This window comes from Drosophila persimilis, unplaced genomic scaffold (assembly GCF_003286085.1).
Source record: "Drosophila persimilis strain 14011-0111.01,24,50 unplaced genomic scaffold, DperRS2 tig00000829-arrow-arrow-pilon, whole genome shotgun sequence".
Lineage (NCBI taxonomy): Eukaryota > Metazoa > Arthropoda > Insecta > Diptera > Drosophilidae > Drosophila > Drosophila persimilis.
In genome coordinates, this window is record NW_020825359.1 from 342947 (window position 1) to 363165 (window position 20219).

At 51.1% G+C, this 20219-nt stretch overlaps 5 protein-coding genes across 5 annotated transcripts in view; 2 read left to right on the forward strand and 3 right to left on the reverse strand.

Moving 5' to 3' along the window:
- Positions 1 to 771: 771 nt before the first annotated feature.
- On the reverse strand, positions 772 to 2253 carry LOC6600051 (probable DNA replication complex GINS protein PSF3). Its single transcript, XM_002025030.2, has 3 exons — positions 2120 to 2253; positions 1663 to 2057; positions 772 to 1597 (listed from the first exon to the last, which is right to left on the reverse strand). Exons 1-3 carry the CDS (start codon positions 2211 to 2213, stop codon positions 1460 to 1462), a joined length of 627 nt encoding a protein of 208 aa, XP_002025066.1. The 5' UTR covers positions 2214 to 2253; the 3' UTR covers positions 772 to 1459.
- A 729-nt stretch (positions 2254 to 2982) lies between these two features.
- LOC6600052 (transmembrane emp24 domain-containing protein 5) lies at positions 2983 to 4421 on the forward strand. Its single transcript, XM_002025031.2, has 2 exons — positions 2983 to 3014; positions 3143 to 4421. Exons 1-2 carry the CDS (start codon positions 3003 to 3005, stop codon positions 3845 to 3847), a joined length of 717 nt encoding a protein of 238 aa, XP_002025067.1. The 5' UTR covers positions 2983 to 3002; the 3' UTR covers positions 3848 to 4421.
- Positions 4422 to 4556: 135 nt separating this feature from the next.
- LOC6600053 (NADH dehydrogenase [ubiquinone] 1 beta subcomplex subunit 7) lies at positions 4557 to 5259 on the reverse strand. Its single transcript, XM_002025032.2, has 2 exons — positions 5191 to 5259; positions 4557 to 5123 (listed from the first exon to the last, which is right to left on the reverse strand). Exon 2 carries the CDS (start codon positions 5120 to 5122, stop codon positions 4769 to 4771), a length of 354 nt encoding a protein of 117 aa, XP_002025068.1. The 5' UTR covers position 5123; positions 5191 to 5259; the 3' UTR covers positions 4557 to 4768.
- A 1156-nt stretch (positions 5260 to 6415) lies between these two features.
- The window catches only part of LOC6600054 (E3 ubiquitin-protein ligase highwire), a 45970-nt gene continuing 32166 nt past the window's right edge, over positions 6416 to 20219 (forward strand). Inside the window, exons 1-12 of the mRNA XM_026993433.1 lie at positions 6416 to 6503; positions 7640 to 8741; positions 8817 to 9203; positions 9269 to 10382; positions 10447 to 11194; positions 11276 to 11415; positions 11481 to 12034; positions 12105 to 13203; positions 13626 to 16707; positions 16766 to 16913; positions 16984 to 17086; positions 17281 to 17416. Coding sequence (XP_026849234.1) covers positions 6421 to 6503; positions 7640 to 8741; positions 8817 to 9203; positions 9269 to 10382; positions 10447 to 11194; positions 11276 to 11415; positions 11481 to 12034; positions 12105 to 13203; positions 13626 to 16707; positions 16766 to 16913; positions 16984 to 17086; positions 17281 to 17416 — 8696 coding nt within the window. The 5' untranslated portion in view covers positions 6416 to 6420. The remainder of the gene's footprint in view (positions 6504 to 7639; positions 8742 to 8816; positions 9204 to 9268; positions 10383 to 10446; positions 11195 to 11275; positions 11416 to 11480; positions 12035 to 12104; positions 13204 to 13625; positions 16708 to 16765; positions 16914 to 16983; positions 17087 to 17280; positions 17417 to 20219) is intronic.
- Positions 17539 to 19753, reverse strand: LOC6600055. Its single transcript, XM_002025034.2, has 4 exons — positions 19419 to 19753; positions 18955 to 19332; positions 18734 to 18893; positions 17539 to 18661 (listed from the first exon to the last, which is right to left on the reverse strand). Exons 1-4 carry the CDS (start codon positions 19584 to 19586, stop codon positions 17946 to 17948), a joined length of 1422 nt encoding a protein of 473 aa, XP_002025070.1. The 5' UTR covers positions 19587 to 19753; the 3' UTR covers positions 17539 to 17945.

The following is a 20219-nucleotide window of genomic DNA, read 5'->3' on the forward strand; positions in this document are numbered from 1 at the left end:
ACTGGAACAAAAACAGGACAAAGGAGGAGAACCCTGGGCGCGCAGACGGATATTTAGTTTTTAAACAAAAAGACATTATGTACTAAAAACCAACGGAGGAACACAAAGATCAAAGCTAAATTAAATCTTAAAAAACCCAACTAAAAAATTAAAAAACTAAAAAACTAAAAACCTAAAAAACCAAAACTAAAATGATGTGTTGTTGAGCTTGCCCCCCACCCCCCCCAAAAAAAAAAAAAAAAAAAAAAAACCAAGGCGATATACCGATAAAACGATAAAACCGAACAAAATGTTGCATTCAATTATTGCTATCGCTATTGTATAATCCCCGAAAATATATGTATGTATTGTTAAGCGCAAGCCCCACCAACCCCCCGCCCTATCCCCCTCCCAAAAGGCGAGCTTACAGATGTTCTAAAAACTGTTACAAGAAGAAAGAGGAGATTCGATATCTCTCCCTCTCTCCATGAATGTACTATGTGTATGCATATGTTTTGCAAAAGCCAAAGTGATTAGTAACACATACATATGTACATGTGAATGTACTATGTTGTAGGATTCCATTCGTTTTATGGCGAATAGTACACGGTAGACGCAAATTTATTTTTGTTTTTTCTGTTAAACATCGATAGGCTGGCAAATTGTTGATTGATTTATTGATTAATTGGATTGTTGAGGTTATGCACAAACTACATATAACTATATATATATATCTACATATATCTATAACTGATCTATAACTGATCAGAATGCAGAGGAAAGAGCTGTCGATCTGTCGATCGCTGGATATTGTTTTATTTGTGAAATGTGCATCAAAACCAAATTGTTTTAATTGAGCTTACAAGAAATTGTATTTAAATGTGTATGTGTATTTGTATTTGTGTGTGTATGTATGTAGCTGCGCTACCTATTTATATACAATATATGGTTTGAAGACAATGGTTCTTCCGGCTTTTTGCCAACGCAAGAGTAAGAGCAAGAGCAAGAGAGAGTTAGATAGATAGAAGAGATAGTGAGTGAGCGAGTGAGAGCGAGAGAGAGAGTTGAGCAGCAGTAGGTGTTTATAGATGGTACCTAACCGTGTGTGCATTGTGCTTCTGTCCTGTCAGAAATGCTTAGCTATGTATATGTATTTACAAAACAAACAACCACAACTTAACCCCTGCTGTCGCTATACAGGCATGCAATAATATACACGCATAGATATGTATATCTCATATAGATCTGTATGTATTTTGAAACTACTATCTATGCATATGTACGTAGACCGAATGTATTGTATTTTTGTGGCACAATGAAACGTGTGTGTGTGCGTGTGTGTGTGGTGCGTATGTGTGTATTTACATGGTATGCATAGGATCTGATCTGATCGGGGCAGCGAGCAGCGAGTTACAGAATAAAAATGCTAAAACGTTTCAACAAACAAAAAAACACTCATAACTTTTGGGGGATTTGTGTGTCACAGGGTGACACGTTTACTGCTGGGCAGACTGTCGCCCTCGTCGTCGCTGCGGTCACGTTTTCGCTTCTTCTGATGCTCCTCCACCAGCTCTGAGATGAGAATTTTATTGCCCGTCATCTGCAGCCAGTTGATGTACTGAAACGAGGATGGGATGCTGCATGAATGGATCACTGGAATGGACTCAGAAAGTGAAAAGTTACCTGCGTATTGGTTCGCACGCCCGCCTCGTGCAACTTCGCCTCGATGTTGTCCAGACGCAGCTCGGACTTGGCCATTTGTCCATCGTTCTTCGATATGTCCAGCAGATGACGCACACGCTGCCGCATTGTCTCAAAGATGATGCGTCCGATGACATGGTTGCGGTCATAGGGCGTCAGATAGCGGCCAAACTCGTAAAAGTACGGATGCAGTCGCCCCAGTTCGATGTGCGTGGTCTCCGCCTCACAGACGGCCTTGTGCACATTCTTGTAGATATCGGGAACGGAGACGGTGAAGTAGGCGTTGTTCACCTTCAGTTCCTTGATATACCAGAGCGGCAGATTGATGCTGCGTCCCGGTTCCAAGTCGTCTCCCTCTGCGCCGGCATCCAAGAAGCCTACAGAAATCCACAAAAACATTCAAATTATACGATCGAGCAGATGCTCTCGATTTACGTACCCATACGCTGAAGCTTCGTGTTGACCTTGCATTCTACCTTCTCCTGGGTTACAAATATATCCTCGATCGAGTAGTAATTTGGAAAAAAGTTCATCTGGCTCTTTTTATGAATTAAAAAATAATCAAAACAAATGAAAAACTGAGTTTGCGCGGTACCCAGGGCTGCACACCAAATTGGAAAAAGTTGACTCTACCCCGTTGGGCGAACACACCCTGCCAGTGTTCCATCGAGTTCCTGACAGTTTGGAAAACTGTTGTTTACTACCTAACAAAATTGAGCAATATGAACGAATTTCCTTTTTCGTTTGTTTTGATTGACCTATTGCGCTACTTGTTTTTTGTTTGACTTATTTCGCTAAAACCGCTTTTTACGCAAAATGCAATAAAAGCAAGTGTTTAAAATAAGCCAGTCAAGTTGAGAATAGTTTAATTAATCGGATATAATTATGTGGGCATGGTTAAATTTCTATCTAGCCAGTAATATTCAGCGGAATATCAAAATCGAGGAATATGGTTTCCAATCCTTGACGGAGAACGATTAACCTACTATAAGCCAAGGGGGTATTTAAATTTTCCACTGAAAATAATGAAAATTTAATCATTTTAGCGCACTTCAGCTGAAAAATATCGTGGTTTTTTAAAGTTCATAGTAGAGATGGCATGAATCCTCAAGAAGAATTTACAATCATTAATATTTTCCGCCATTTACCTCAAGTAGTTGAACTATTTAAATAGAATGGGCATTAGTGGGCTAAGACGCTTCCACGGTTATTCTGTGCTTCCCACTATCGCCCACTATCGAAACATTGAACCATCGATAGTATAGTGACCTACCATCGATAGTGTCGATAGTGCCACCGATAGTTCTCCACCTCTAGTCGCAATGAAAACAACGGTAAGCGCAAAAAATAATGGCACGATAAAAAAAGCCTTTGCGTGCAAGATAAGAGGCAAGATATGAAAATGTGTGTATTTTGGTAACGCTTACTCAGTGCTCATTCCGTTCCGTTCCCCCCCCCGCAGCCGCAAGAGAATCTGTTGGCTTGTCTGCTTCTCCTGCCGCTGTTCTGTGTGGTGCTGCCGGTGAATGGCTATGACAAGGAGATGACCGTCTATGTGGATGCCGGCAAGACGGAGTGCCTGTACCACAGCGTCAAGCAGGGCGAGACGATTGACTTTGAGTACCAGGTGATCGATGGTGGGCATGGGGACCTGGACATCAGCTTCACCCTGCTCGATCCCATTGGCCTGGTGATAGTCAGTGATTTAAAGAAGCCGGAGAACATGCACCGTCACGATGTGGAGAAGGAGGGCGACTATCGTTTCTGCTTCGACAACAGCTTCAGCATATTCAACCGCAAGACGGTCTTCTTTGAGCTGATTGTGGAGCGTGAGGGCGATCAGCATCATGGCGACACACAGTGGAACGAGGATCTGGCCGATCTCACGCCCGACGAGTACTACGACATGAAGGTACAGGACATCATGGACTTTATCGGCCGCATTCGTCTGCAGCTGAACAAGGCCCGCCAGTTGCAGGACATGCTCCGATCGCATGAGGCCCGCGACCGCAATCTGGCGGAGACGAACTTTCAGAAGGTCAACCACTGGTCGATGCTGCAGATCAGTGCCATGATTGGCGTTGGTCTCATCCAGGTCTTCATGCTGCGCAGCATCTTCGAGACCCATGGTCGCATGCATCACCTGTGGCGCAAGCTGGGCATTTGATGAAGCAACTCCGCCAGCCAGCCGGAGAAGACTGTGGAGTGTTTACCAAAGAAGCTTGATCATTTTCAGAATCCAGGTCCATGTCCATGTCCAACAGCATTTCAACATAATTTGGACGATTGTCGATGCCAATTAGTATGTAAGACATTGTACGGCTCATTAGCCGCAGCCGCTTGCCATCATCTTTGTTCTATATAGTTCTTCATGCATACATATTTATTGAAATCAGATGTATCTACTATATATATATATTGACTATATATATATATATATATATACCAACGTGTCTGCTTGCGTGCGTGAGTGTGTGATTGTGCAGGTATTGTTAAACAAAAGCAATTTTTAATTTTAAGCAAAACTAAGAGGTTATATGAAATAAATACAAGAATAAAGTGAAAGCACATCAAAACGAGATACCTTTTGTGATGTGGACGCGTTCCACTGGGCCAACTATGTCCACTCTTCCCCTACTCTGGTCATTTAGGCAATTAGATCCGTTCTTGGATGCCACTGTGGCCTGCGATCGTATCTATTTTTGCCAAGGATGCATTTTTTGCCCTGACAGAGTTCCATTTCCCTCTAGCTCTCTCTGATTGGGATGCATATTCTGCTCTGCCTGAAAGCGAGGCATCTGAAGGAATCTTTAGCGGGGAGGTTTTTCAACAGTTTTGTCATTTAATTCACTAAAAAAAAGGTAAGCCAATCCACATTATTACTAGCATTGGTGTTTATTATCGACATTTCCCTCAGGAAACGGAACGCTCGCCTGCAACGGGCAGTGTTTGCAGTGGCAGCTGCAGCATCATCGTTTTATCTTGCACTCCGCACGCAGAAGCTTAGTGGCCCGGGTTTCTGTTTGTGGTTTGTGTATGTGTGTGTTGGGGGAAGGAATAACAGCAAGACCAAGCCCAGAGCCAGAGCCTAGGCCGCCTTGTCCAGGCGCTTCTGGCGCTCCAGCAGGCGACGCTCGCGCTCAAACTCCTTCATGCGCAGCACATAGTCCTCGTATTCGCAGGTCAAGTATTCGTGCTTCTCATGCGCGCACTGATAGACAAAGGGGAACTTGTCCGAGCGGCAGGCCTGGTAGGCGATCAGCTTGTGGGCACAATAGTCACGGTCCTCGAGCGGCAGCTTAACCGATTCCATCTCCTCCTTAGTGGCGATCATGACACGCTCCTTGCGAGAATTAAATCCCAACATGGGATCGAATGAAGGCACCACATCCGGACCGGGTGTCACATCTGGCCTCAGATAGTGATTCACAGCGTTGCCCATCCTATGGGGAAGTTAAAGAACATTGTTAGGGCATGCAAAATCATTTAAAATCACACTAAATAAATTACGTAAAATTTTTGTTTTCTCGTCGATTTTGTTGTTGCGGCCCTGCTGTCCAGTGTGACCGCGGATTTTTCGTTAAAATATAACGTCCGACCATCAGAAATATACGAAAATATACCTTCTCATTTTCTAAATATACCATAAATATACTAACGAAATATTCAAGTTCCATCATATTCCTCGTTTTTGATATTCGGTTCAATATTACTAGCTAGCTAAGACCCTCAGATCTGAACTCATAATTTAATCCGATTATTAAATCGATTTCCTACAAGACTGGTTACATCTAAGTTTTCATAATTATTGCACTGTTTATTAAATAAGGTTAAAACAAACCAACAATGTCTACTAAATCCATTTCTTTACATGGTAACTACACGCTAACTGCACTTCTTCTGCTTTATCTACGCCCTTGACAGCTGCTCCTCAGGGCAACCTGTGCAACACACTACGCTCAGGCTTTATTTATTGTTGTTGTGGTTCCCCTGTATCTGTATCTAACGCACTTCTTTTATGTAAAAAATCCATCAATATTAGGGACGGAAAAAGCAACATTTTCAAGAAAATTTCAAGGTAAATGCAGAAAGTCCCTAAGTTCTAAAGCTTTCTCAATGAAATGTTTCAGTTTATGGTCTTGCAGGTCATAACATATCAGCCTGTGAAAAAGACATTTTAATTAAGTTGGATCTATAAGGAGAATTTAAAAACGTAAATTTTTTCCGCCGTCAAACTCAAATGTTAAGTAGCGATTTTTTAACAGTGGTTCGTTGGGATGAACTCAGTTCGTGCAAGGACGACCAATAGCAATCGATAGTCCTTCCATCGATGGTTTCCCCATCGAATGGTTTAAACCATCGACATATCGACATTTCCATCGGAAACTTTTAAAATGTTGTGCTACTTGCTGCAAGTGTGTGTTTCCGCGGAGTGCAAATGGCAAATGGCGTAGGCGATAGTTAAGTTCAAGTTTTAGCAATATTTTATTAGAATGCCAATGCCAAATAGTTAATTCTTAGTTGTTTAATTAAATTTTTTTATGTTCGTAATTTTTGTGCAATAAATTAGCCAAAGATAAATTCAAGTTCGCAAATATTTTCGCTTGTTAAACGCTAACGGTACGGTTTCTTCGGTACGGTTTGCTGCTGCCCACGCAGTACGTTTTTACAGAGGTGTATATATATATAAAGATATCTATATAGAGAAGAAAATATCGATTTGACCGCGCTCAAGGAAAAATGCCCGCAAATATGGTGGGACTATTGAATCCCATGAAATATGGTGATCATTTCTACGAGTTGTTTACAAACCAAACACGCAGGTAATCCTAATACGTACAAAGGACAATAGCTGTATCCCTCTTTTGCTTCTGTGGGGTTGAAAAATCGATCGAACCGCCGCAGTCGCAGTTGCACTCTCTCTCCTCCGCCCTCCACCGTCAATCTAGGTCTTCAACCCCCGGCAAAAGTGATGCCAAAACGGGGTTGAAATGAGTCGCAGGCCGGGCTCGACAAATGGGCAGCACCGCTGCATCAGCTGACCCGGCTGTGCGCCAGCTGGTGTCTTGCTTCCCACTGGCCGCCTGCCTGCCTATTTTGGTTGTTGTGTTTGTTGCCATTCGAGAAGTGAGACCAAAGAGACCGCGACCTGCATCACTTTTTCAAATTTCAATTTCCGTTGGTCCATTTTCCGATTGGAAATATATCGAGTGCGCGCATGCAGTTATGGCAGCGTCGGTGCCGTTACTCCACTGCAAGCCTGAATCCATAGTAGTGTTGTGTTGCTCATGAGTGAGTGAACAAAAAAGAGTTGTTCACCTAAGTGAGCAACTGAACATGTTCCTTCCAAGCTGTTCTTTTTTGTTCACTTGTTCTTTTTTGCTCACTTGTTCTTTGTTGTTCACTTGTTCATTTTTGCTCATTTGTTCTCTACTCACTTTTTGCGCAATTTTGCTCCTCAAATGGCATTTTGCGTTCTGGCAGTTGTTGCTCATATTTGCTTTTACTTCACACTTTTTGTATTACCGGCAAAACTGTTTATTCTTTTGAAAATTCAGTATGTCGCTAATTCGAAGTATATTCGATACTTCGAAAGTATAGTGAAATTTGGAATCATTGCAATTTTTTTTTTAGTTTAAAATGTTTGATTAAAATTGAAATGTAACGTATTTTATTTGTGTCAAAATCTGTGGTGCTTAGTGATCTGTGCGTGAACAGTGACCAAGTGAGCAACTGAGCAATCTAAGTGAGCAAGTGAGCAACTAATCAATCTAAGTGAGCAACTGAGCAATCTAAGTGAGCAATGAGCAACTGAGCAATCTAGGTGAACAAGTGAGCAATATGAGAGCAAAATGAGCAATGTTTACCCAACACTAATCCATAGGAATGTCCACCCACGTTCTTTTCGTCCCACAGCCACACATTTTGTTTAATCGATACTCTCTTGGCCCTTCCGCAGGCGAGCCCACAATGAAAGGAGGACCCTCACCAAGCGCAAAAGTCGCAAGGAGAAGTCGGCGGCAGCGATGGCGGCTGCTGCTGCCGCCGCCGTGCTGGATGGGAATCCCGGTAGCATTGTGAATCCCCTGGATCCGCCACTGGTCAAGGAGCAGCTGATGATCATGCCCTCGTTCCCGGCGGGCCACATCGAGCTAGAGCCGAATGCCTCCAAGTTTGCCGTCTTCTCGGCCATTCGCACCACAGTCCTGGAAGCGGAGACTAGATATGCCTTGCTTCAGGAGGGCGGTGGCGGTGGCAGGGAAGCCGGAATGGGCCTGAAAAAGTGGACCGCCAATTTGGACTCCTCCTGCTGCCTGCTGTGTGCCGCCAGCTGCTTGGCAAGCAACATTCTGGACTGCACATGTCACGCTCAACTGGCCCTAGCCGCCGGGGCGCTCGGCGGTGGCCCTGGGCCCGGCATAGCACCTGGCGGTGCTGCCATCGCTGGCCTGATTGGTGTGGTGATCGGACCCGGAGCTGCGGGTGGCTCTGCCGACAAGCGCAATCGTCGCGACAGTGCCAACAGCGATGCAGACTCTGACACCGAGGAGCCAACCGAACGGGAGCCCGTCTACGCCACCGTTCCGCTCATCGTGGGCGCCGGACTGCGCAGCCTCTTCGAGCTGATTGCCGACGCCCGCCACATTCAGCCGCTGCTCTGCACCAAGGCGCTCAAGGCCCTGCTCGACGTTATCCAGGGCCAGCAGCCTGAGTCCTTCAAGATGGAACCAGAAGAGCTTATCAACCCGCTGTACGACCTGTTGCTTGATCTGGCCACCATGCCGGCTGCCCTCAACTCCACCACGGGAGCCGAGGCCAACTGGTCGGCCATGGCCTGTGCCGCCCTCCTGGGCCTCTGCATTGCCCGCGGGGACACTGGCAAGATGCTCAAGGCGATTGCCGCCATGCTCATGTCGCCACGCCAACTCTCGGCCCAGATTGTCCAATTGCCGGCTGTGCTGGCCGCCCTCCAGCACACGGTGATCAGTGCGGCCTTGAACAAGCCCACACGTCCGGATTTTCATAGTCACGGAGTGCCGCACAATTCCCTGATCGATGAGGTGAGTGGGCGGACACGACATCCTGTGGATCTAGGGATCGCATCTATGCTGTCGCTTTGCTTTGTTTTCTTTTAGTTCCCCTTGAAGTTGCCCGAAGTGGGGCCAGGAGGTCCCGAAACGGCCCCGGCCATGGCCTGCGATGGTGTCTTTCTGTATCTGCTGTACGATGGATATCTGCTGAAGATCGGCACTGGCTTTGGGGGCTCCTACAAGGGGCATGTGTACGCGCAGAACGATGACTTTACGCGGGAGCGAAATGCCTGGCTGGGCTACAGTGCCGGGCATTTGTATTTCAGAAGGAACTGTCGCCGGAATACGGGCGATCAGCTGCAGCTGGTGGGCCTGGACACGCTGGCCCTCAAGTCGATGAGTCCTTTGAATATGCTGCCCATGCGTGAGGGCATCAACTATGTCCTGTTTACCGATGACGACTCGCTCCATGCCATCTGCAGCAATCGCGATGTGAGTGTGGCCTTAATCCTTAGTCCTTAACCCGTAATCCTTGCTCATTTCGCTACGTTTTACAGGACACTTTGGTGGTGAAGAAGCTGAACCTGTACCACAACAGCTACAGCAGCGAACCGCAGCCCTTCGAGCTGCCCCTGCAGCTGGCCCGCAAGAAATTCCGCACCCTGGGCTATGCTGCCTTTGAGGATGATCTGCTCAACCAGCATCAGGTGCAGCGCATCCAATCATCGCACAACAGCTTCGAGCCCAAGCTACCGGCCACCTGTCGGGATGCGGATGTGGATGTGATGGGGATGGCCTGCGGCAAGGAGTTCGGCCTGGTTCGGGCCAGCAACGGACGCGTCTACTACTATGGCAAATCAACGGCCCTCGGCCTCAAGTGTGTGGGTCGTACGCCGTCGCTAAAGCTCACCGAACTGATCATATCGAAGGCGGCGCATATTGTCCATGTGGCCGTCGGTCACGATGGCATCCATGCGCTGCTGGTGAACGATGACGGGACCGTTTTCTTTGCTGGCACAGCACGACGCGGCGAGGACGGGGACACCAGCAAGAACCGCAGGCAGCCAAAGGCCGTCAAGCCCAAAAAGATGACCAAAATCGATGGGCACGTGGTGGTTCATGCCGCCTGCAACAATGGCACCTCTGCGTTTGTCACAAAGGCGGGGAAACTGATCATGTACGGGAAGGACACGGCCCACTGTGATGCCATGGGCTTTGTCACGGAACTACTGGACCAGCACGTCACGAAGGTCGCTTTGGGCAAGGCCCATTGTGTGGCGCTCAATGCCAAGGGACAGCTCTTCTCCTTTGGCCTGAACAACAAGGGCCAGTGCGGACGCATCTTTAACAAGCTGCAGCCCGTCAAGGATGTGGCCTCGTCGTCATCCGCGGCATCCTGCTTTGCGGCCCTACTGCCCCCGGATAAGCGCTACAAGCTGGACCTTTCGGCCCTGTGCGACTACGATGACCACAGCTTGGTGCAGGGCCAGTGCCGCGTCTGCATTGTGTGCCGCGAATGCACTGGCTACAATGTTAGCTGTGTGTCCGCCCTGAATGTACCGCTCGAACAGAGGCTGGCGGGCAGCATCTGCCCCTGCGGCCATGGGGATGCCGGGTGTGCCAAATGCGGCCTGTGTGCCACCTGTATTGCCCTGCAGGATAACGATAATGGTGCGTACGATCTGAAGATCTTAATGCATTACTCACTTGACACCTCGGTTTGGTTTTGTTTTAGATGCCAACCGGGAACTAAAGACCCTATCCACGGAGATGCAGCAGCGACAGCAGCGCTCCAAGACGCTCCTCATGCGACGCAAGGAGAAGAAACCCTGCGAACTGGAGACGGGCGCTGCTGGCGGGGGCGCCGCAACACCCACCGATCTGGACAAGGATCCACCGCGCGTGGCTCCGCTGGCGCCGCAACTGCTGCAGCTGCCAAGCACCTCGCCCGTGGTCCAAGTGGCCTGTGGCCTCCATCACACCGTGGTCCTTACGCTGGCCGGCGAGGTCTATACGTTTGGCAGCAATCAGTACGGACAGCTGGGCAGTGGGGACCTCCAGCCGGTCAGTGGTCCGGTGCGTGTCCAAGTCCAGGGAGCCATCAGTCAAGTGGCGGCTGGGAGCAATCATTCGGTGTTGCTGACGCACAAGGGGATGGTCTATACGTTTGGAAACTACCAGAAGGGACAGCTGGGTCGATTGCCCAGCGACTTTGGCCCGAATGTGGACAAGAGCCAAAGACCAGGACAGAGTCCGGGTACTCCAGCACAGGCGCAGGCACAGGCACAGGCACAGGAAGAAGAACCCAGCAGCACAAGTGCTGGATCAAGTGATGGACCTGCTGCTGCTACTGTTGCGGCTCAAGAGGGCAGTGTCCTGCCCAGCTGCTCCAAGGAACTGGCGTCCCTGATGCCCAACTTCTCCTGTCCCGTGCTGACCCAAAGGCAAAAGTTCCTGTGGAATTGCTCCCCAGCAGCTGTATTGTAAGCCCCTGCCGCCCCCCACCCACAAATAACTTCCAGTTGGAGTGATCCCTAATCTCCGGTTTTCTTTCGTTTTTGCAGTGGCTTGGGTCCCAGTTTTGGCAAGAAAGTCACCTGGATCGGGGCCAATGGGGATCAGACGTTTATCAAAATCGACGAGTCGCTGATCACCGCCCAAATGCTGCCCAAGATGCATGTGGTGGCCAACAGGAAGACAATTTGTGAGCGCCCTCGCCTACATTCCAGTCTAAGCAGAACTAATCTCCAATCTCGTGTTTTCTTGCAGTGCTTGTGCCTAGCATACCGCTCTCCTTTCACACCCTGTCCATCAATAGGCGTGATGGCAGCTGCACGGCCCACTATCGCGGCCAGAGCAACTTTTTGCAACTGATGCAGTCGCAGTCTCATGCGCAGGCGCAGCCTCAGCAGAAACAGGCTGATGCGGCCACACCGGTTATGGCCTCGCCGGCACTAGCAGAACCCGTGGCCCACTCCTCCTCGCTGCTGACTGCCCTGGCGGGCACGGCCACCGCTGGCGTACCGATCAATGAGCAGATGTCAAGGAGCATGCACGAAGCACGGAATCAGATCTTTGAGGAGCCGGAAGGAGTGGCAGTTGTGGCCTCTGGCAGCGGCGGATGTATACCGCGTCCGCGTCGATTTCTGAGACAGCGACTGGAGATGGGTGCCCCGGGCTCCCCGTCGGACCAAGTGCAGACCCCGCAACAGCTGGCCTTTGCCATGGACCCCAGCTACAATGTGCTGTGGGTATTCGACGGCGTCTCACGGAGGATACGCTGCCACAATGTGGTGGCCAGCGATATATCCGAAAGCGATGAGGTACGTACACCCCCAGGACCTAGGAACACCTACTGAATGCCCTCCTAAAACCCCTCTGAATCCCTTGCAGAATGCGGCCAACTACAGGGCTTTGCTCTCGCCCGAGCTGTCACTGCCCATAAAGCCAGAGGCACGCGTCTCCCGGTCGCAGGGCTCACTGAATCTGCTGGCTTGCCTGGACATACTCACCTCCGCCCAGGACAACATACCGTACTGCTTCGAGCAGACGCTGCCCAAGGCCATACACCAGACCACGGAGACCCCTGGGGGCGACTATCAGGTCGTGAATCGTTTCGACAACTTTGGCGGTGGCTGGGGCTATTCCGGACATAGTGTGGAGGCCATACGCTTCGCCTCGGACACGGACATTGTGCTGTGCGGCTTTGGGATGTTCGGCGGACGCGGCGAATACAGCTGCAAGGTGAAGCTCTTCGATCTGGGCACCGACGGTGGTGGGTACGAGAAGGAGGGCGTCCTCCTCAGCGAGACCAAGGAGGTGCCCTACGAGTGCGCCGCGCGGAGCAAGCATCACATTCTGCTGCCCAAGCCGGTGAGTGCGGCCGCGGGTCGCTGGTATCTGGTCTGGGCACGCATCGCGGGTCCCTCTTCGGACTGTGGATCCTGCGGTCAGGCTTCGGTTACCACCGAGGACCAGGTGGTGTTCTCGTTCAAGTCCAGCAAGAAGGCCAACAACGGCACGGATGTCAACTCGGGCCAAATACCCGCCATCCTGTATCGCTTGGTCACCCAGGACTGCAAGCAAACACCAGCACCGCTGGACGCCGATCCTGTCCAGCGCATATCGCGCGCCTTTGCCAATAGCGTCAGCCGCGAGTGCTTCGAGAGCCTTGTCGTCCTGCTCAGCTGGTCGTGGGAGAGCTTCAAGACGCAGCTGCGCGAGCAAAGCGATCGCTCGCGTCCCCTCCAGCTGCAACAGTCGCTGCAGTATCTCGGCTACGTGAACAAATCCTGTCTTCGACTGTTGCGCAAGTACACCAACGAGATCTATCCACAGCGAGCCACTACCACAGCCAGTACAGGCGGTGGTCCTGGTGGCGGTGGTCGGCACAACAAGGGCGGTTCTTCCGGCCCTTCTGGCAGTGCTGGTAGCGGCGGTGGTGGCAGCATGTCTGCTGCCCTGTCCAAGCTGGAGTCAAAGTCAAGCAAAGGTGAGAGACAGTCTTAATTCAGTCCTCTTCGTTTTCAGAGCTCACGACGGGGCACACATCGCAAGAAATGGAAACTATTAGAGATTGATACAATGCGTGGGGCTCGACTCGCCATGTCCAGTGGTCCAAAATACTTTCAGTTATTGGAGTTAGCAACAGTTAAGCAACATAGCCGTAGACAGACAGGCGTATTACGCAGAAGGAACGCATACATTCGAATGAATGCGGAAACAACCCACACCGCCCTTTCACTCATTCAAATCGTGTCTCTTCGCTGAAATGTTGTGCGTACGAGTCCCGCTCAAACTCTATCGGCATGGCATGTGGCATTCAATTCATCGATAGTCCTACTGTTGTCCCATTGGTGGAAAAGATCAATCAATACCCATATTTATATATGTATATTCTTTCTTTCGTTATAGACAAACATGTGCCGCGTGTGGTGCCCAATCCCATAACAGTGTCAAAGTACTTTGGTGAACACCCATCCACATCGGGCGCAGGAGCAGGGGGATCACGAGGAGGCGGCGCTGACGGATCTGGGCCTGGCCAGGGCACACCCATCACACGGAAAGCGAATCTCGAGAATATACAGCTGGCCGAGTGTGTGGGCAATGTGCGAGCACTGCTTATTGGCATCTTCTGCGACGACATATTCAAGGACATAGCCACAGATGAGGGCTATGCCTTGACACTGGAGATCCTGGAGGAGTGCCATCTGAGCTTTGTTGCCTGCTTCGATGCCTTCTATCCAACCTCCTCGCTGAAATGGAGCTGCCTGTGTGACCTCCTCGCCCAGATGGACCGCGGCGCCCTCCACTCCCGCCTGCTTAGTGCCATTCTGGCAGGTCTGTGCTCGCCCACCGTCAAGCTGCGTGCCACCTTCTCGCTGCTGAGTGCCCCTGGCAACGATCGCCAGTCGATAATCAGTCCCAGCGACAACTCGGGTCTGCCGATGCTGTCCTCCACGGACGCGCACCAGTATCCCATACTGGTCGAGCAGATGATCTACCGGACGCAGCAGGAGAAGAGTGACTTTCTGATCAGCACGTGGACGTTCAAGGATGTGCTAGTCCGTCTGCTGGACATCATTGCCAGCCCCATACGGCAACGCATCGAATCGATTTACAGCCGCAGCCTCGAAGGCAGCTACCCGGGCAAGGAGTGGATCAACCAGGGCCTCATCGACAACTGTTGCCATCTGCTGGCCCGCGTCCTCGCGGAGATCGTTTACCAAACAGCCATGGGCGAGTATGACAAGCTCTTTCTGCCGCCCCGCACCCTCCATTCAACGGGGGCCAGATTCGCACGCTGCGACCTGAGCCGCACATGGAATACGGGCAACTTTGGCCCGGATGCCATCGCCTTTTCGGTGGATCGCTCGGGCATTGCCATAGCGGGGGCCATGGTCTATACGGGCTCGGGCAGCTACGACTACCAGCTGGAGCTCCTGTTCGACAACACGGTGGACCTGCAGCCACAGCACAAATGGGAGACGCTGGAGTCGGTGTCGGGCAGCTATGACCAGGAGGCGGTGCACAACGATCTGGCCGAGATCAAGTTCGAGCATCCCGTACAAATCAAGGAGCACGCACGCTACGCCCTGCGCCTCTGCTCCCAGGGGGCGCGCACCTGTTCCGGCGACTCGGGGCTGCCAACAGTGCGCGGGCCCTGCGGCACAAATTTCCACTTCTATGCGTGCGATCTGAGCTTCAATGGCACGACGCCGGCCAGGGGCCAGCTGCCGTGCATCCTGTACTACAGCACACCCGTCAAGCTGGAGGCAGGCGTCGTGGGTTCCGGATCAACGGCCATGGCTGCTGCCGATGCTGCCAGCATGCTGGCGGCCAGCAGTCAACTGATTGCCCACGAGGTGTCCACACGGGACACGGCCCTGCAGATCGCCTCGGACATCACCAAAAAGTGCACGGAGCTGTTGATCATGGCCCGCAATGCGATGGCTGCCTCTTGCTCGCCGTCGGACAACAGCAGCTCCAATCACACGCAGACAATCGACTCGGAGCACAACATAACGCCCATCGAGGAGCACATGGACATTAACTGGGCCAACAATTCGCGCACTGCTGCCCAGCCGCAGCCCCAGGGCCAGGCCCAGCAGCCTGCCAGCTCTGCGGCTGCCGCAGATCCGCAGAATTCCACGGCCCGGGATCTGGGCAGACGCATTGAATCCTTCTCCAAGGGCATCATGCAAACGCTGACATTCGACACGAGGCGCTCCACGAATCCGTTTGAAATGGAAATCGAAATGGGAGCCACCGAAATCGGTGAGGAAGATACCGATGACCTGGCCAATGGTCAGATACCAAGCCAGAGCCAGGTCCAAACCGTTCTACCCATCAATGGCAACGAGCGAGTGGACTTTGAGATGGCCGAACAGCCAGTGCCGACAGCCCCGCCCCAGGAGGAGATGCCACAGGTGTCGCAATTCTCGCCGCAGCACCAGTCGCTTCTAGTACACTCGGACTCTGAAGAGGCGGCGCCCATGGATGCTGGCGCACCCGGTTGCAGTGGCTTTGCTGTAGGAGGAGCAGTGTCCTCTGTGCTTGGAGCAGCGGGCGAGCTTGGAGCGAGAGGAGTGCAATTGGGTGCAGGCGCAGTGGGAGGCTCAGCAGGTGGTGGCTGCCCCGTGGCCGCTCTCCAGCTTTTGGAGGTGTTCAATCTGGCCGCCTCGAACATGTTTCACACTCTCCTGCCGCTGGTCTACGCGCACATGTCCAATTTGGCCTGCAGCGATCCCAAGAGTTCCGTACAGATACTCGGCTTGATCAAGGAGATACTGCCGCACATTGCAGCCCTCAATCAACTGCATGTATCCAAGGAGCAGCGCCAGCCAGAGGCAGCAGCTGCAGCTGCCAATTTTCCGCATCCGCCAGAGGCAGCCCCACCAGAACAGGGAGAACATTTTCCAGCAGGAGCCCCACCTCCAGCAGCAGCAGGAACAACAGCAGGAGCAGGAGCAGGAGCTACAGCTAGCTACAGTTCGAGTAACTCTGGGGGATCCAGCAGCACCACCAGCAACCACTATTGCATGGTGGAGAGCGAGCATCCGTATCGGAGTGCCAGCATTAGTTGCTACCGCGTCGAATTTCCGCCCTGCGTCCAGTGGATGACCATCGAGTTCGACGGACAGTCTGGGACAGCACAGCTGGAGGATTACCTGCTGCTATCCATACCGATGCGACCGGCAGAGCCGGCGGCTGGCGAGCCGGCCGCCCAGACGGATGACTATTACGATATGCTGGACAATAATCTGCCAAGTGCCATGGACCAGTCGCGAAGGACAGTGATACCGACGGCATCGGAAGCGGCTGCTGCTGCTCTAGCTGCCGGCAAAACTCGCTCGGCAAATGCCCAGCTGATGATGGCCAGCTGTTGCCGCACTCCAGGGACATCCAGTGGCAGTGGCAGTGCTGGTGCCACGTCCCCGCTGCGTGCCCAAGATGCCAATGACAGAGAATGGATTGTGATCAAGAAGTTCAACACGTAAGTGACACAGGAGGTTCGGGGCTGGCGCTATTTAATGTTTACTATTGGCTTACAGCGCCTCCAATTGGCTGATGAGTGTCCTGGTGGTGCCCGGCAATTGTGTGGAATTCTCGCTGGAGACATCCTCACTGTATGCCCAGGATCCGCACAACAATCGCTATGGTTTCAAGTGTCTGGTGGTGGGATATGACAATCCCACGGCAGTAAGTACTCGGTCTCTCTGTCCCTTTCTACTCCATGCTGATGCTCTCACTCTCTCTCTCTTCGTCTCAGATTAGTGGCAGCAATTCGTGTTTGATACGACTGGAGCAGGAGCTATCCTATTTGGGGGGCATGTGCTGTGCCAATCTCATGAAGAAGGAGCTCAATATGCCAGGTGAGGCGCACACATCCTCTGTGACGGTGCTTATCATAGGAACACAGTTCCCGAGTACAGGTTCCCGCTAGGAACTATTTTTGAATCGAGCTGCGGACCTATCCGCTTATCCACAAATCTGGAATGCCTTTACCCTGAGCGAAAAACCTTAAAATTAAATGAATTAAATGCATTATTGTATGTCTCTCCCGCAGAGGACAAGGATGTTGAGGACATGAGTGGCGTTGAGGAAACCATTATGGCACATCACTCATTGCTCTCCAAGGGATTCGCACTGTCCGATCCACACCTGAACGTGCATCAGGCCTTGGAGCCATATCTGCCCATTGGGTAAGTGCGCCCCGTAGGTTGCGATTGGGGGGAATTTCTATTGTAAGATATGTATGCCCCATAGAGACCTGACTCTGGTTTTTCAGTGCTGGAAAACTGTATAAATATGTATAAAACTCGGATCATCGTTAATCGCAGCACATGATGCTCGATTTATTCAATATGCTCGTACATATGTATGTATTTGTGTGGTTGGATGCTGCATCCCGTCCCATCCCTTCCCCCGATCTACAGTAGCTATTTACAGGGCGACTTACAATTGACAATGATTATGAATATAATAATTATTATTATATATATGTACGTAGTATTTATGTGTAGGTTTTTAAGGACTAAGTTTTAAGCTATGGTTTTGGTACAACAAAAGGTCACTTATTGGTGGATTGGTGGTTCAGTGTGTGATTCCAGGGTGGTGCGCTTTCTACCGCTTCTCTAGCTTCTATTCAGCTCTGTGTTTCTGTGTATCTGTGTGCATCCTGTCTGATGTGAGTGTATTTGTGTGTGTGTGTCTGTGTGTCTGTGTGTTTGTCTACAAATCAGTCTTGAGGAGGCCAGCATTCTCGATTTGGTATACAATCTGTGTCTCTTTGTAGGTTCGCGGCTCCGGCTGCACCACATCCAGTTTGCGTCGCTTGCGCCTTTGGGCCAGACGCCACCAAACCAGCAGCAGGAGGATGAGCAGCAGCAGCCCCAGCAGCACACTACCCGTCACAATGTAGGCCACATAGCTGGTCGCTTGGCACTGCTCGGGGATGAGCTGACGGAGTGCCACAAACTGCTGCTGCTGCTGCTGCTGGCGCTGCTGGCCCCCATTTGGGTTGTTGCGCGGGAACAGCAGCTGCTCACTGTGCAGGCGAAAGAAGTCGGAGCGTGGGAGTGGCGGCTCCACGCTTGTGTCCAGCTGATCACAGCTCCAGGCATTCTCGTAGCGCACCTCACGCAGACTCAACGCAAAGCGCTCGTCAAAGCGCAGTGGCTGGGGTGCTGCTGCTGCCACATCCTGCTGCTGGCCTGTTGTGGGGTCCGACCCAGGGCGGGCACTGCGCAGGGTGTTGTTGTTGAATCGCAACTCCAGTCGCTCACTGAGCTGATAGCTCCGATGAACGGTCAGGCTGCGGAAGGCTATTTCGCTGGTGGCCCCAAAGTCGTTGCCACGCAGCGTGACCGCATCCCGAATCTGCGCCTCCAGCCACTCGCCGTCCACAGCCACAAAATGATTCTCGCTGAGGCTAAGCTTGGACACAACTACGAGGAGGAGAAGGAGCATGTTGAATGCTAATCAAGGCAATTACTGGGCTTGGAACTATTGGCACTTACGCTTAAAGGAGAAGGCGTGCGAGTGCACCACCTGGAAGCGATTGTTGCGCATGCTCAGCTCATTGAGCACCTCCAGTTCGTAGAAGGAACGCGTGGGCAGGTCACCCAGGAACTGGCAATTGGCGATTGTTAGCTGCTCCACGGCAAACTTTTTGAAGGCCTAACAAAAGAGATTATTGATTGGAGGTGTGTAAGAGCAGGAGAACATTAAGTTCCCTCACCTGGCCCTCAATCCGCTGAATGGTGACACCATCCATCTTTAGCAATATGGCACTGTTTTTGGTGGTGGTAAAACCAAACGGACGCATCTGATCGATCCGTCCGCCCACGAATGAGATCTCCTCGATGTTCCCGTTGATGGCGTGCGATTCGATCACCCTGAGATTGACCGCCTCGAATTCCACAATCAAAGCCTTGTTACTGGCATAGCGCGACACACTCAAGGCGTACTCCTTCAGCACCAGCTGGCCCAGCTGGCGGAAAGAGATCTTGCGCAGACCCTCGGTATTGGTCAGAGCATAGGCCTCCACCACAAGATCTCGGCAGTTGCGCACCTCCACCTGAAAGACGGCACCATGCAGCTGAGGCAACACCATGGCCTGCGGATGCGGATGTGGATAAGAGTGGGGTGGAATGGAGTTGAGTCATCATTTGGGGGTTGGGTTGGTTTGGTTGAATGACTCACCTGCTCCTCGTTATTGCAGTCACAGGTGATGGTGGTGTCATGATCGCGACAAATGACTTTGGGCAATTCCGTATGCCCGGGCGCCACCAGCCACAGCAACACGAACAGCAGCATCGGGATTCCCCACCAGTTGGCGGTGGGATCCTTGAGATTTCTGATATTTCGCATGGTTTTTCCTTTTCGGATGTGCGTGTTCGTGTGTGTCTGGATGAGTGTGGGTGTCTATCTGGAGTTATTTTTCACTCATGTTACTTTAATCAGCTTTCTGCGTCGTCTGCGTCGTTTGCGTCGTCTGGTCTCTGGCTATTGCTTATTATTTTCTTTATTTCACCGCACACTCTTTACACATTATTCGCCCTCTCTTCTCTCTGTTTGTGTGTTTCGCCTCGTTTCGCACTCGTTTCCACACGGCGGAGTGGAGACACCCCTCTGCTCGGCTAAACGTTGAACATGGAAATGCTGATAGTGCTTGGAAATCGCTCGCTTCTACTCTTATCTTTTCGAAGGTGTTTCTTATCTACTACACACATACACACACACACACACACACACACACACACACAGATGCACAGATACATCAACTTATCTCTCTCTCTCTCTGTGTGTGTGTGTGTGTGTAGTTACATTTTGGGGCCGTTCTATTGGGTTTACCTATACTAGTCCATAGATCAGGGCCACCTCCTCCAAAGATCTTTATACAAAAATTGCAACAAAAAGCACACACACACACGCATTTTGTCTATGAGTAATTATTTTTTTTTTATGGACAATTACTAATTACTAGAAAGGTGTGTAAGGATT